Raw genomic sequence first — 13238 nt, forward strand, 5'->3', positions numbered from 1 at the left:
TAATCAAGCTTTCCAAGGGAACTAGAAATGGGCTCTCTGTGCTCCTGGTAATGCCCATATTTCTGAGATGCACAGTTGAGGCCTGAGGTGTGACTGGCAGGTGGGTTCTGGCAGTGCTGGGAGTCCCTCAGGCAGACCTCGGAAGATGAGGCAGGGAGACTCTGACCTCTGTGGACTACTAAGGCCTGAGTCCATCACAGGTGCCTAATGCATGCATGAGGGAGAGAGGGAGGGAGAAATGCACAACTCCAGGGGCAACTACAAAGTGCTGTCACTTTTGGGGATTGGCAATTCCCTTCCTCACACTGCCATTCCATGGAGTGGTGGGGGGCGGGGCAGCACAGCTTAGAAGCATGTCATGAGTGGTTTCACTGAGCAATATAAGTCCTCAGAGCATCAGAGAGCCTTGAGGAAGAAAGCAATCTACATCTGTACAGTCCAATATGATAGCCACTAGCCCCATGTAACTACCCAACACTTAAATATGGCTAGTCTGAAATGAGATATCCTGTAAGAGCAAAATACACACCATATTTCAAAGACTTGGTACAAAACCTGAAGGGATAAAATCTCATTACTAACTTGTATAAATTCCATTAATAATCTGGGTATTTACTGTAGGCTGAAAAGATGAGGCTCACATTTGTGGCTCCCATTACATCTGTATTGGTCCCTGGTGATCTATATGCTGTTGGAAGAAGATTTGATGAAGAACTCAGTGCACCTGTGGAAGGCTTGCCTGCTCACTCCTACACTTTGCTTTTATGCTGGTTGGTTGACTGGCTTGTTGGTTTTTAACTCAATATCATGCAGTCCTCGGCTTAAGGAAGGTCACCTTGCTAAAATTCCCACAGACAGCCCCTGGCTAGTGAAGGCCATGTTAGCCCCATATGGCCTGGAACAGCGGATGACAGCAGCCAGTCTGGGGCTAAAATACTTCACAGCCTGCTTCCTTCCATCCTCCTGACAGGTGGTCTCCAATTCCCAGCCTCCTGGCTCTTCCACTGTTTCTGTGCCGCCTCCCACACCTCCCAAATGACGCTTCCTCCAAGCTCCTGTCTCCAACTGGTTTGTAGGAAGAAGAGAAACACAAAGGTGAGGACAGAGCTAAGCCCAGAGCTACACTCTCAAACATTTTCTCTGACTCTTAACTAGGCCATCGGCTGTCAAGTTTCACCAAAGGGTGACATTTCAGGGGTCCCCAGCCCCCAGTGGAACAACCAATTTAAGATTCATTTCTGAAAGGAGGAAATGAGAACTCTCTTTTCACAAGTGCAAGGTCACATAATCATACTCAGGCGGGTGCAGAAACCACAGAAAGGATATTAGAGCAGTCACAACACCAGTCACAGCTCCCATGGTAAAAGAGCCACTAAATATACCTAGAAAAATGCCAACTGATTTAAAAAAGGCAGCAGCATCAAAGGCGTGAGTGTTCAGCCCCGCTGGCTGATAGGCAACAATAGACCTGGAGTTTAAAGAGAGAGAGAATTAGAAAGTACTGGGCTGGTTTTATACCATGGTACTTACAAGTATTGACAAACATAGATATCTACACTCTGCGGAGCACTCCCCATGCTGTATTCATTTAATTTAACCTGCAGGAGCCATATTATGAAGGTATCAGCATTCTGATCACTGCCCACTGGACAAAGCAACATAACTTTATCAACTAAGTCTATAAACCTCATTTAGAAAAGCACCCAATTCAAAATTTAACACTTTTAAGGTGGGCCTCTGATTTTAGCCCAGAGCATTCAGGAAGCCAGAGTCTCTTTTCCCAGGCAGAAACATTGTTACTTACGAGGACAGTACAATGGCAACAGCATCATTTAGGACACTTTCTCCAAACAGAAGTGCGTAAAGGTCCACGTCTGCATGCAATTCATTAAATATCGCCAGTACGGTCACTAAAAGATGGGCCAAAAGCATATAAATTGGTTGTAGTTTCTGAATGAGGAGTGATATGATGCTTGATTCTAACAACACTGCGCTTTCCACTGTAATCCCATCACACTCGGAAAATACTTCTACTACAGAACTTTAAAAATCATCACAATTAATGCAACTTGGCTCTACTGATAGGTTGAAATCTCATTTAAGGCAGAAACCCTATTTTATTTTTAATTTTATTGAAGTATGGTTGATTTACTATGTTGTGTTAACTTCTGCTGTACAGTAAAGTGATTCAGCTATACACATATATTCTTTTTCATATTCTTTTCCATTATGGTTTATCACAGGATATTGAATATAGTTCCCTGTACTATACAGCAGGACCTTGCTGTTTATTTATTCTATATATAATGGTTTACATCTGTTAATCCCAAATTTCCAACCCATCGCTTCCCTACCCTCCTCCATCTTGGCAACCACAAGTCTGTTTTCTATGTCTCTATGTGAGTCTGTTTCTGTTTCACAGATAGGTTCACTTCTGTTGTATTTTAGATTCGACATATAAATTATATCATATGCTATTTGTCTTCCATTGTCTTATTTCACTTATGATAATTTCTAGGTCCATCCACATTGCTGCAATGGAACCCATTTTATTGATCATTGTGCTCCCAGATTCTAGCATAGGGTCAGGGCACAGAGAAGGCTTTACTAAAGATATGTAAAATAATGCAAGTCCTCATTTATAACAGACTATACATAATTACACTTCTCACGGGTTTCACATTTCACAGGTATTTAAAAATCAACTTTTTTCCAGACCAGCAATTCTCACACTTTTGATCTCAGGACTCCTTTACATCCTTAAAAAATTCTGAGGCTGGCAAAGAGTTTTAGTTTTGTGGGTTATAGCTTTCAATACTTACTGTATTGAGTAAAACAAAAAATTTAACTTATTAATTTAAATTACTAGTAAACCCACTCTATATTAACATTTTTTACTGAAAAATAATAATTTTTTCCATAAAATAGTGTAAAGACAACTACTGTTTTACATTTTCTCAGGTCTTTTTAATATCTGATGTAATGGAACATGGTTTTCACATCTGTTTCTATATTTCATCAATAGGGAGTCAGTGTCACAGTTATGTAAGCCCTGGAAAACTCCACTCAACAGTACACTTCTAAGAAAGAATGTAAGCAAAAAAGACAAATGATATACTACTGCTAAGTTACTTCAGTCGTGTCTGACTCTGTGTGACCCCATAGACAGCAGCCCACCAGGCTCCCCTGTCCCTGGGATTCTCCAGGCAAGAACGCTGGAGTGGGTTGCCATTTCCTTCTCCAATGCATGAAAGTGAAAAGTGAAAGTGAAGTCACTCAGTCGTGTCCAACTCTTTGCAACCCCACGGATTGCAGCCCACCAGGCTCCTCTGCCCGTGGGATTTTCCAGGCAAGAGTACTGGAGTGGGGTGCCATTGCCTTCTCCAGATATACTACTATTACTCTTAAATCAGTTTTGACCTTATGAAACCCCAAAAGGGTTTTGGAGTTTCTGGACTTTGGTTCTACTGATAGTTGAGGCCATATAACTCTTTGTCGTGGGGGCCACATGGTGTGCCATAAGATAGTTTAGCAGTACCCTTGGCCTCTACCCACAAGATACCAGTAGCACCACACACTCTGCCCTGCCAAGCTTTGAAAACCAAAAATGTCTCCATACATTGCTGAACATGTGCTGTGGTGGGGCAAAATCATTCCCACTCTAATCTGTACACACAGGTGGGGTTCACTCGCAACACTCACATTCAACTACCTTTTGTTTTGTTAGTTTCTGCCATAAGAAACTGAGGAACTAAACTCACTTCTTTAGTTTCCCTTGTGGTAAGTGCCACCTCTTGCTGCCTGGAAGAGGGTGAAGCCTGGATACAGTGTGGTCATCTTGCCTCCATGGGGCAGTTCAGTCACTCAGTCATGTGTGACTCTTTGCGACCCCATGGACTGCAGCACGCCAGACCTCCCTGTCCACTGCCAACTCCCAGAGTTTACTCAAACTCATGTCCATTGAGTCAGTGATGCCATCCAACCATCTCATCCTCTCTTGTCACCTTCTCCTCCCACCTTCAATATTTCCCAGCATCAGGGTCTTTTCCAATGAGTCAGTTCTTCGCATCAGAGGGCCAAAGTATTGGAGTTTCAGCTTCAGCATCAGTCCTTCCATTGAATATTCAGGGCTGATTTCCTTGAGGATGGACTGGTTGGATCTCCTTGCAGTCCAAGGGACTCTCAAGAGTCTTAGCCAACATCACAGTTCAAAAGCATCAATTCTTCACTGCTCAGCTTGCTTTATAGTCCAACTCTCACATCCATACATGACTACCAGAAAAACCACAGCTTTGACTAGACGGACTTTTGTTGGCAAAGTAATGTCCCTGCTTTTTAATATGCTGTCTAGGTTGGTCATAACTTTTCTTCCAAGGAGCAAGCATCTTTTAATTTCATGGCTGCAGTCACCATCTGTGGGAGCAGTGGCTGCACAGCGTGGGGGCAGCAGTGAGGAGATACCCCACATCTAAGGGCAGAGAAGCCCCAGGAAGATGGTAGGCGCTGGAGCAGCAGCTGCGTAGTTGCTGCATGGCCCTGGAGCATCACTGAGGAGATATCCCACATCCAAAAGCAAAGGAGAAGCCCCAGAACGATGGTAGGAGGGGTGAAATCACTTTTAGAATTAAACCCCACACCTGCCAGAAACACTTAGAGGGCTCAAACAAACCTTGTGTGCACCAGGACCCAGAGACCCCACAGAGACTGAGACAAAACTGTGTTTGAGCATCTCCTGTGGAGGTACAGGTCAGCAGTGGACTGCTGTGGGGGCAGGGGCTCTTGGTGCAGCAGACGTGGGTATGGCATAAGCCCTCTTGGAGGAGGTCACCATTAACCACACCATAGAGCCGCCAGAACTTACACAGGACTGGGAAACAGATTCTTGGTGGGCAAAAACAGAACCTTGTGTGCACCAGAACCCGGGAGAAAGGAGCAGTGACCACACAAGAGACTGACCCAGACTTGCCCTTATGTCTCCAGGAGTCTCTGCCAGAGGCCTGGGTCAGCGGTGGCCTGCTGCAGGGCTGGGGGCACTGAGTGTAGCAGTGCATGCATGGGACCTTGTGAAGGAGGTCACCATTATCTTCATTACCTCTACCACAGTTTAGCCCAGGTAAATAATAGGGAGGGAACACAGCCCCACCCATAAACAGAAAATTGAATTAAAGATTTACTGAACATGGCCCCGTCCATCAGAACAAGACCCAATTTCCCCCTCAGTCTGTCTCTCCCATCAGGAAGCTTCCATAAGCCTCTTATCCTTATCCATCAGAGGGCAGACAGACTGAAAACCACAATCACAGGAAACTAACCAACCTGATCACATGGACCACAGCCTTGTCTAACTCAATGAAACTATGAGCCATGCCATGTAGGGCCACTCAAGACAGACAGGTCATGGTGGAGAGTTCTGACAAAATGTGGTCCACTGGAGAAGGGAATGGCAAAGCACTTCAGTATTCCTGCCTTGAGAACCCCATGAACTGTATGAAAAGGCAAAAAGATAAGACAATGAAAGATGAATTCCCCAGGTCGGCAGGGGCCCAATATGCTACTGGAGATCAGTGGAGAAATAACTCCAGAAAGAATGAAGAGACAGAGCCAAAGCAAAAACAACACCCAGTTGCGAATGTGACTGGTGATGGAAGTAAAGACTGATGCTGTAAAGAGAAATATTGCATAGGCACCTGGAATGTTAGGTCCATGAATCAAGGCAAATTGGAAGTGGTCAAACAGGAGATGGCAAGAGTGAACATCAACATTCTAGTAATCAGCGAACTAAAATGGACTGGAATGGGTGAATTTAACTCAGATGACCATTATATCTACGACTGTGGACAAGAATCCCTTTAGAAGAAATGGAGTAGCCATCATAGTCAACAAAAGAGTCTGAAATGCAGTACTTGAATGCACTCTCAAAAACAACAGAATGATCTCTGTTCATTTCCAAGGCAAACCATTCAATATCACAGTAATCCAAGTCTATGCCCTGACAAGTAATGCTGAAGAAGCTGAAGTTGAAAGGTTCTATGAAGACCTAAAAGACCTTCTAGAACTAACACTCAAAAAAGATGTCCTTTTCATTATAGGGGACTGGAATGCAAAAGTAGGAACTCAAGAAATAACTGGAGTAACAGGCAAATTTGGCCTTGGAATACAGAATGAAGCAGGGCAAAGGCTAATAGAGTTTTGCCAAGAGAACTCACTGGTCATAGCAAACACCTCTTCCAACACAAGAGAAGACTCTACGTATGGACATCACTAGATGGTCAATACCACAATCAGATTGATTATATTTTTTGCAGCCAAAAATGGAGAAGTTCATACAGTCAGCAAAAACAAGACCAGGAGTTGACTGTGGCAGAGACCATGAACTCCTCATTGCCAAATTCAGACTTAAATCGAAGAAAGTAGGGAAAACCACCAGACCATTCAGGTATGACCTAAATCAAATCAAATACAGTGTAAGTGACAAATAGATTCAAGGTATTAGATCTGATAGACAGAGTGCCTGAAGAACCATGGACAGAGGTTCAAGACATTGTACAGGAGGCGGGGATCAAGACCATTCCCAAGGAAAAGAAACGTAAAAAGGCAAAATGGTTGTCTGAGGAGGCAGACAGCTGTGAATAAAGGAGAAGCAAAGGCAAAGGAGAAAAGGAAAGATATACCCATTTGAATGCAGAGTTCCAAAGAACAGCGAAGAGAGATAAGAAGGCCTTCTTAAATGAACAATGCAAACAAGTAGAGGGAAAGAATAGAATAGGAAAGACTAGAGATCTCTTCAAGAAAATTAGAGATACCAAGGGAACATTTGATGCAAAGATAGGCTTGATAAAGGAAAGAAATGGTATGGACCTAACAGAAGCAGACGATATTAAGAAGAGGTGGCAAGAATATACAGAAGAACTACAAAAAAAGATCTTCATGACCCAGATAATCATGATGGTGTGATCACCAACCTAGAGCCAGACATCCTGGAATGCGAAGTCAAGAGGGCCTTTGGAAGCATCACTACGAACAAAGCTAGTGGAGGTGATGTAATTCCAGTTGAGCTATTTGAAATCCTAAAAGATAATGCTGTGAAAGTGCTGCACTCAATATGCCAGCAAATTTGGAAAACTCAGCAGTGGCCACAGGACTGGAAAAGGTCAGTTTTCATTCCAATCCCAAAGAAAGACAATGCCAAAGAATGTGTTAACTACCACACAATTGCACTCATCTCACACGCTAGCAAAGTGATGGTCAAAATTTTCCAAGCCAGGCTTCAATAGTACGTGAACCGTGAATTTCCAGATGTTCAAGCTGGTTGTAGAAAAGGCAGAGGAACCAGAGATCAAATTGCAAACATCCGCTGGATCATTGAAAAAGCAAGAGAGTTCCAGAAAAATATCTATTTCTGCTTTATTGACTATGCCAAAGCCTTTGACTATGTGGATCGCAATAAACTGTGGAAAATTCTGAAAGAGATGGGAATACCAGACCACCTGATCTGCCTCTTGAGAAACCTATATGCAGATCAGGAAGCAACTGTTAGAACTGGACATGGAACAACAGACTGGTTCCAAATAGGAAAAGGAGTACGTCAAGGCTGTATATTGTCACCCTGCTCATTTAACTTATATGCATAGTACATCATGAGAAATGCTGGGCTGGAAGAAGCACAAGCTGGAATCAAGATTGCCGGGAGAAATATCAATAACCTCAGATATGCAGATGATACCACCCTTATGGCAGAAAGAGAAGAAGAACTAAAGAGCCTCTTGATCAAAGAGGAGAGTGAAAAGGTTGGCTTAAAACTCAACATTCAGAAAACTAAGATCATGGTATCCAGTCCCATCACTTCATGGGAAATAGATGGGGAAACAGGGGAAACAGTGGCTGAGTTTATTTTGGGGGGCTCCAAAATCACTGCAGATGGTGACTGCAGCCATGAAATTAAAAGATGCTTACTCCTTAGAATAAAAATTATGACCAACCTAGACAGGATAGTAAAAAGCAGAGACATTACTTTGCTGACAAAGGTCTGTCTATTAAGGCTATGGTTTTTCCAGTAGTCATGTATGGATGTGAGAGTTGGACTATAAAGAAAGCTGAGCGCCAAAGAATTGATGCTTTTGAACTGTGGAGTTGGCTAAGACTCTTAAGAGTCCCTTGGACTGCAAGGAGATCCAACCAGCCAATCCTCAAGGAAATCAGTCCTGAATATTCATTGGAAGGACTGATGCTGAAGCTGGAACTCCAATACTTTGGCCCTCTGATGCGAAGAACTGACTCATTGGAAAAGACCCTGATGCTCGGAAAGACTGAAGGCGGGAGGAGAAGGGGACGACAGAGGATGAGATGGTTGGATGGCATTACTGACTCAACGGACATGAGTTTGAGTAAACTCCGGGAATCGGTGATGGACAGCGAGGTCTGACAGGCTGCAGTCCATGGGGTCACAAAGAGTCAGACACAACTGAGCGACTGAACTGAACTGACATGTCTTTTACTCTATGGCTTCCCCCTTTCGTTCCTTTCTATTAGCTCTCTTTTCATAATTCCCTATTGTTTAGTTTTCTCTTTTCTTAACTGTCCAATCCTGATGTATACAGTTCTAACTTCTATCGTTTTGTTAACTTCCTTTTGCTTCTGTTGGCATATTAATAAAGTTTCATCTTCTTTGTGAGCCTCTTTTTCTGGTATGACTTCATTATCTGTAACTTTATTATTCAGAGGGGTTATCCCCACTTTTTCTTCTGTTTACATGAAATTCAACCTCAATCCATTTCTGCTGCTCACAGTAAGTGAGGTGGGTAGAAGCCCAGAAGAGCTTTCCTAGTTTCATGGCTCTATGGCTCCCTCTTCTGGTTTTACACTGAAATATTAAAAAATACGGCCTCTGGGTGCAGCCACCCCCTCAATACAACCACTTCCTCAATCTGAGATCTATTTCCTCTGGTCTCCTTCACCATTAAAATCTGAGCTTTCTTTCTCCTTTAACGCCCCATCAATCAAGGTCAGTGGTCCGAGCAGGTCATTTTTAGGGAGTACCTCTGTTGTTGCAGAGAGATCTTCCACAAGGGATTTCCTGAGAGCCCTGAGGACCCAGGTCCCTCCAGCAGTCTCACAGCTCCTCCAGTCTCCTTGCCCTCACCCACAAATGGGAGCCTGAAAAGCCTTCTCCCAATATCAACTATTGTTACCTGACAGAAGCATAAAATTCTTGACTCCCAGTGGGGACCCGTTCTTTTGAGTGTGAATACTTGTGGGATATTTCTGGGTGCCCTGACAATCAAAACAACCAGTAGTCCCATCTTCCCTTTGCTGCCTCCAGCATAGCTGCTGTTCTTATCCCAAAGTCTCACTGCTGTGGGTAGTTTGACCCCACCGGTTGATATCAGGGGATTCATCAAGATACTCTGTCAGCTAGTTCAGTCTGTTTTCTCTTTTGCTGTCCTGCTTGCTCTATTTTTGATAGAGATTAAGGGAGATTCCCAATCTACCCCTCATTGTGCCTTTCTTTACAAAAAGTTTAATTCATTTATTTGAGAGTAAACAAAAATAATTTGGATTTGAAAAATGTCAACTATATCACAAGGCAGATCCAGATAATCATAAATCTAGGCAATTAAATCACTACTGTAAGCATTCAGATGTGAACCAGACATCAACATGGGGCATCACCAGCAGGCCTACTTTCTAGAAGACAGACATGTCATCTCTTCATAATACATCTTCAGTATATAAGGTCAATCTCTTTCTTCCACCCCTAAAAACAGTTAAGCAAGTTACACAACCAGCAAAATCTTCAGGGATTAGGCTAAAAAAAAGTTCTTGTCTTGTGGATTATATATTACATGAACAATATGTGCATCTCCTTACATAAGACTTGTGATGGTTAATTTTATTTGTGAACTTGACTGGGCCATGGGGTACCCAGATATTTGATTAAACACTATTGTAGATGTGTCTGAGGTTTTGGATGAGATTAACATTTGAATCAGTAGACTGAGCAAAGCAGATGGCCCTCCTCAATGAGGGTGGGACTCATCGAATTGGTTGAAGATTTCACTGCAGATCTTGGGACCTCTACAGTTTCCATAATCACATGAGCCAAGGCCTTATAATCAATTAATATCTTGTTCCCTCTCCTCCTCCCAACTATGTACACACACACACACATATCTATTTATTCTGTTTCTTTGAAAAACCCTAATACAAAATTGTTACTCTAGTTTATTATTATATGACATAAAAACTGTCTTGTTTTGAACCCAATGTTGAAGAAAAATTATCAAAACAACAACAATAATTAAGGTTTTACCAGGAAGCAGGCACTATGATAAACATTTTACAATTTTGTTTAGTCCTCATGAAAACCCTAAGTGGGGAGTATTATCATATCCCCCAATTTAGAGATGAGAAAACAGGCCCTGTGTGATGGGCTGTTTTCCTGCTGCAGTATCAAACTTCCCAAAATCTCAGTGGTTGGACCTGACTGAAGTTTTATTGATTACTCATACAGTATGTCTACTGGGGGTTGGCACCAGAGGCCTCTGTTCACAACAGTCAGTCACTCACTCACTCAAGAACTGAAGACTGGTGTAGGTCAGTCTCAGTGAGCAGAGCATAGGGCTGGCAGTCCAGGAAACCTGGGTTCCAGGACTTTATCGGCAAGGGTCCTGGCAAGAACTAGATGAGCAATTTGAGGAGTGTTTAAAAAGGGATTATTTATAGACGTGTAGAGAGAGTACAGGGCTTCCCTGGTGGCTCAGATGGTAAAGAACCTGGCTTCAATGCAGGAGACCGGGGTTCGATCCCTGGGTTGGGAAGATCCCCTGGAGAAGGAAATAGCAACCCACTCCAGTATTCTTGTTTGGAAAATTCCATGGATGGAGGAGCCTGGTGGGCTACAATCCATGGGGTCGCAAAGCGTCGGACACGACTGAATGACTAAGCACAAGCACATAGAGAGTATGGGAAAGGGGGAGTGCAGTTACCTGCAGCTGAAAACAGGGAGCTTTTATGCCATCCCTGAGCCTGAAGGAGTGACTGTCAGAACCAGGAGCTATGTGGAGAGGGTCACTCAACAGGAGCTGTGACCTCTGATCAAGAGAAACAGGCAGCCCACAGGGACCATGCATGTCTACCCCTGTTTCAGTCTCTTACTGGTGCTGCCCCATGGACAAATCCAATGGGAAAGGAGAAGGCATAGGAACCTTTGAAATCTTCTGTACAAGTCAGCCTCCCAGTGCCAAGAAGAGAGTGGAGAAGGATGGTGTGTAAACCTGGAGGGGCAACTAGAAGCCATCCAATAATGCACAGCAAAGTCCAAAGACTTAATAAAGTGAAGGCTTGAGCTACATAATTTTCAAAAGCCCTTTTGACTTTTAAACACTATTTTCCTAAAATACTACTGTGAAAGTGAAAGTCACTCAGACGTGTCTGACTCTTTGTGACTCCATGGACTATACAGTCCTTGGAATTCTCCAGGCCAGAATACTGGAGTGGGTAGCCTTTCCCTTCTCCAGGGCATCTTCCCAACCCAGGGATCGAACCCTGGTCTCCTGCATTGCAGGCAGATTCTTTACCAGCTGAGCCACAAGGGAAGTCCAAAATACTACTATACCAATAGCAAAAATATAATGTACAGTTAGCTTATTTATCTATGATGATAAATGCTAGCTTTATAATTAATTTTAATAATTAACACTTTGCACTAGTCTAAACTTGGCTGTTCTGATTTTCAATCTCTCATTCTCCCTGCCCATCACCTTAGAAAGCAAGGCAGGAAGTCTCCCATGGCCCTCCTGGGCAACCCTGTGTCCGACCAAGATGAGGACTACAGGTGTGGACAATCAGGTGATGGCGGTGGGCAGGGGGGTGGGGAGATAGGCAGGGGATGACAGACTAGGCAGGTGACTTCTAAAGACAGGGAGTAAACAAGCTGCTCGCCTCACAGCTCAACCCTTGGAATCAGAGAGAACAGGGTCACAACAGCTGTTTCCAACTGGACATGGACTGAGAAATCATAATTCACTGACTGAAGACTGCTGTTACAGGTATCTTAAAAATGTGGGGAAAATAAAAGAATAACAGAAAAAGAAAGAAAGAGAAAATATCAAGAACCTGACTTTGTTCATTCAACTAACTTTTCCTGAACACTCCATTTGTATACAAAAGAGCACTGAGCACTTGTAAACCCTCAGCACAAAGCAGCAAGTAAAGTTATGTAAGAAAAAGACCCGACTCTAGAGCTGTAAGAGCTACTAACTGAAGCAGTAAAGGAATAATAACTGTAAAGGAAGAATAACTAGGCAAGTGGCAGATTTGAATTCAGTTTCAAAGACTAAGCAAAAGACTGACCAGCCTGGGTGGTGCAATTAGAAAATTACTTTTTGACAGCACTGATCACAGGTTTTGAAACCTATGAATGGGTCTGGTTTTCTTGAGGGGTGCAAAGGTGCCAGGATTACAATGAGAGGAATCACCACATAATGGTTCATAGGAACGGTGCTCATTTCCTCTGGTAGCTGTTTACAGCTATGTACTATGGGTTGGAAACATATATTTTTTTTTCCTGAATTGTGGATCCAATTTTAGTCCAGTGCACAAAGATGGCACATGGCACTCATGGCACACAAGTACAGAATGGAGAGGGCTTCTGGTTACAGAGCAGCCTACTTCACCCCACACATACACTGTTCCCATCAACGGGAAGACCAAAGACTGGAGCCAAGTACAGTGAAGTCACAAACAAGGACTTTTATTTTTTCATATCCCTCAATATCACGACATAACCCCAAATCAGAATTTTTGTTGGATACACCATGCACAAGAAGTCAATCTAGTCTTATGTTTCCCTCTAACTCTACACTGAAGTTTTTATTTCTTTTATGGCCCAAATTCTCAAACAGATTTTTAGGAAGCTGGTAAAACACTTTTAATTTACAAAAACATTATACATTTCAGAAAGATTTCCATTAAAAAGAAGTTAAAGTTAATGTTCTGATGTTTAGTAAGTTTCAAATTTCAATTTTCTAGAACTTCCATTTATATAAAACCCTTACAGTGCCAATTTTCACGGGCCAAATAAAAATGGTGTGTCATGGTAATGCCTTCCATTATTTTCTACCACAGTATGGACACATTAAAGTGAAGTAAATAATTACAAAGATAATATGGAAAAATAAACCTTTTTATCCAATTAAATGCAGCAACAATAATAGTTCAGAAGACAGTATCAATAATCT

The 13238-nt window shown here is 42.7% G+C and overlaps 1 protein-coding gene across 5 annotated transcripts in view; it reads right to left on the reverse strand.

Moving 5' to 3' along the window:
- The window catches only part of SLC9A7 (solute carrier family 9 member A7), a 185961-nt gene that overhangs the window by 55138 nt on the left and 117585 nt on the right, over window positions 1–13238 (reverse strand). For 3 of the 5 annotated variants that reach the window (XM_061409869.1, XM_061409870.1, XM_061409871.1), the window contains exon 6: window positions 1805–1910. In XM_061409869.1, coding sequence (XP_061265853.1) covers window positions 1805–1910 — 106 coding nt within the window. Of the gene's footprint in view, window positions 1–1326; window positions 1469–1804; window positions 1911–13238 lie in introns of all 5 variants that reach the window. The other 2 variants (XM_061409873.1, XM_061409872.1) reach the window with 1 other exon arrangement.

Source organism: Bos javanicus, chromosome X (genome assembly GCF_032452875.1).
Source record: "Bos javanicus breed banteng chromosome X, ARS-OSU_banteng_1.0, whole genome shotgun sequence".
NCBI lineage: Eukaryota > Metazoa > Chordata > Mammalia > Artiodactyla > Bovidae > Bos > Bos javanicus.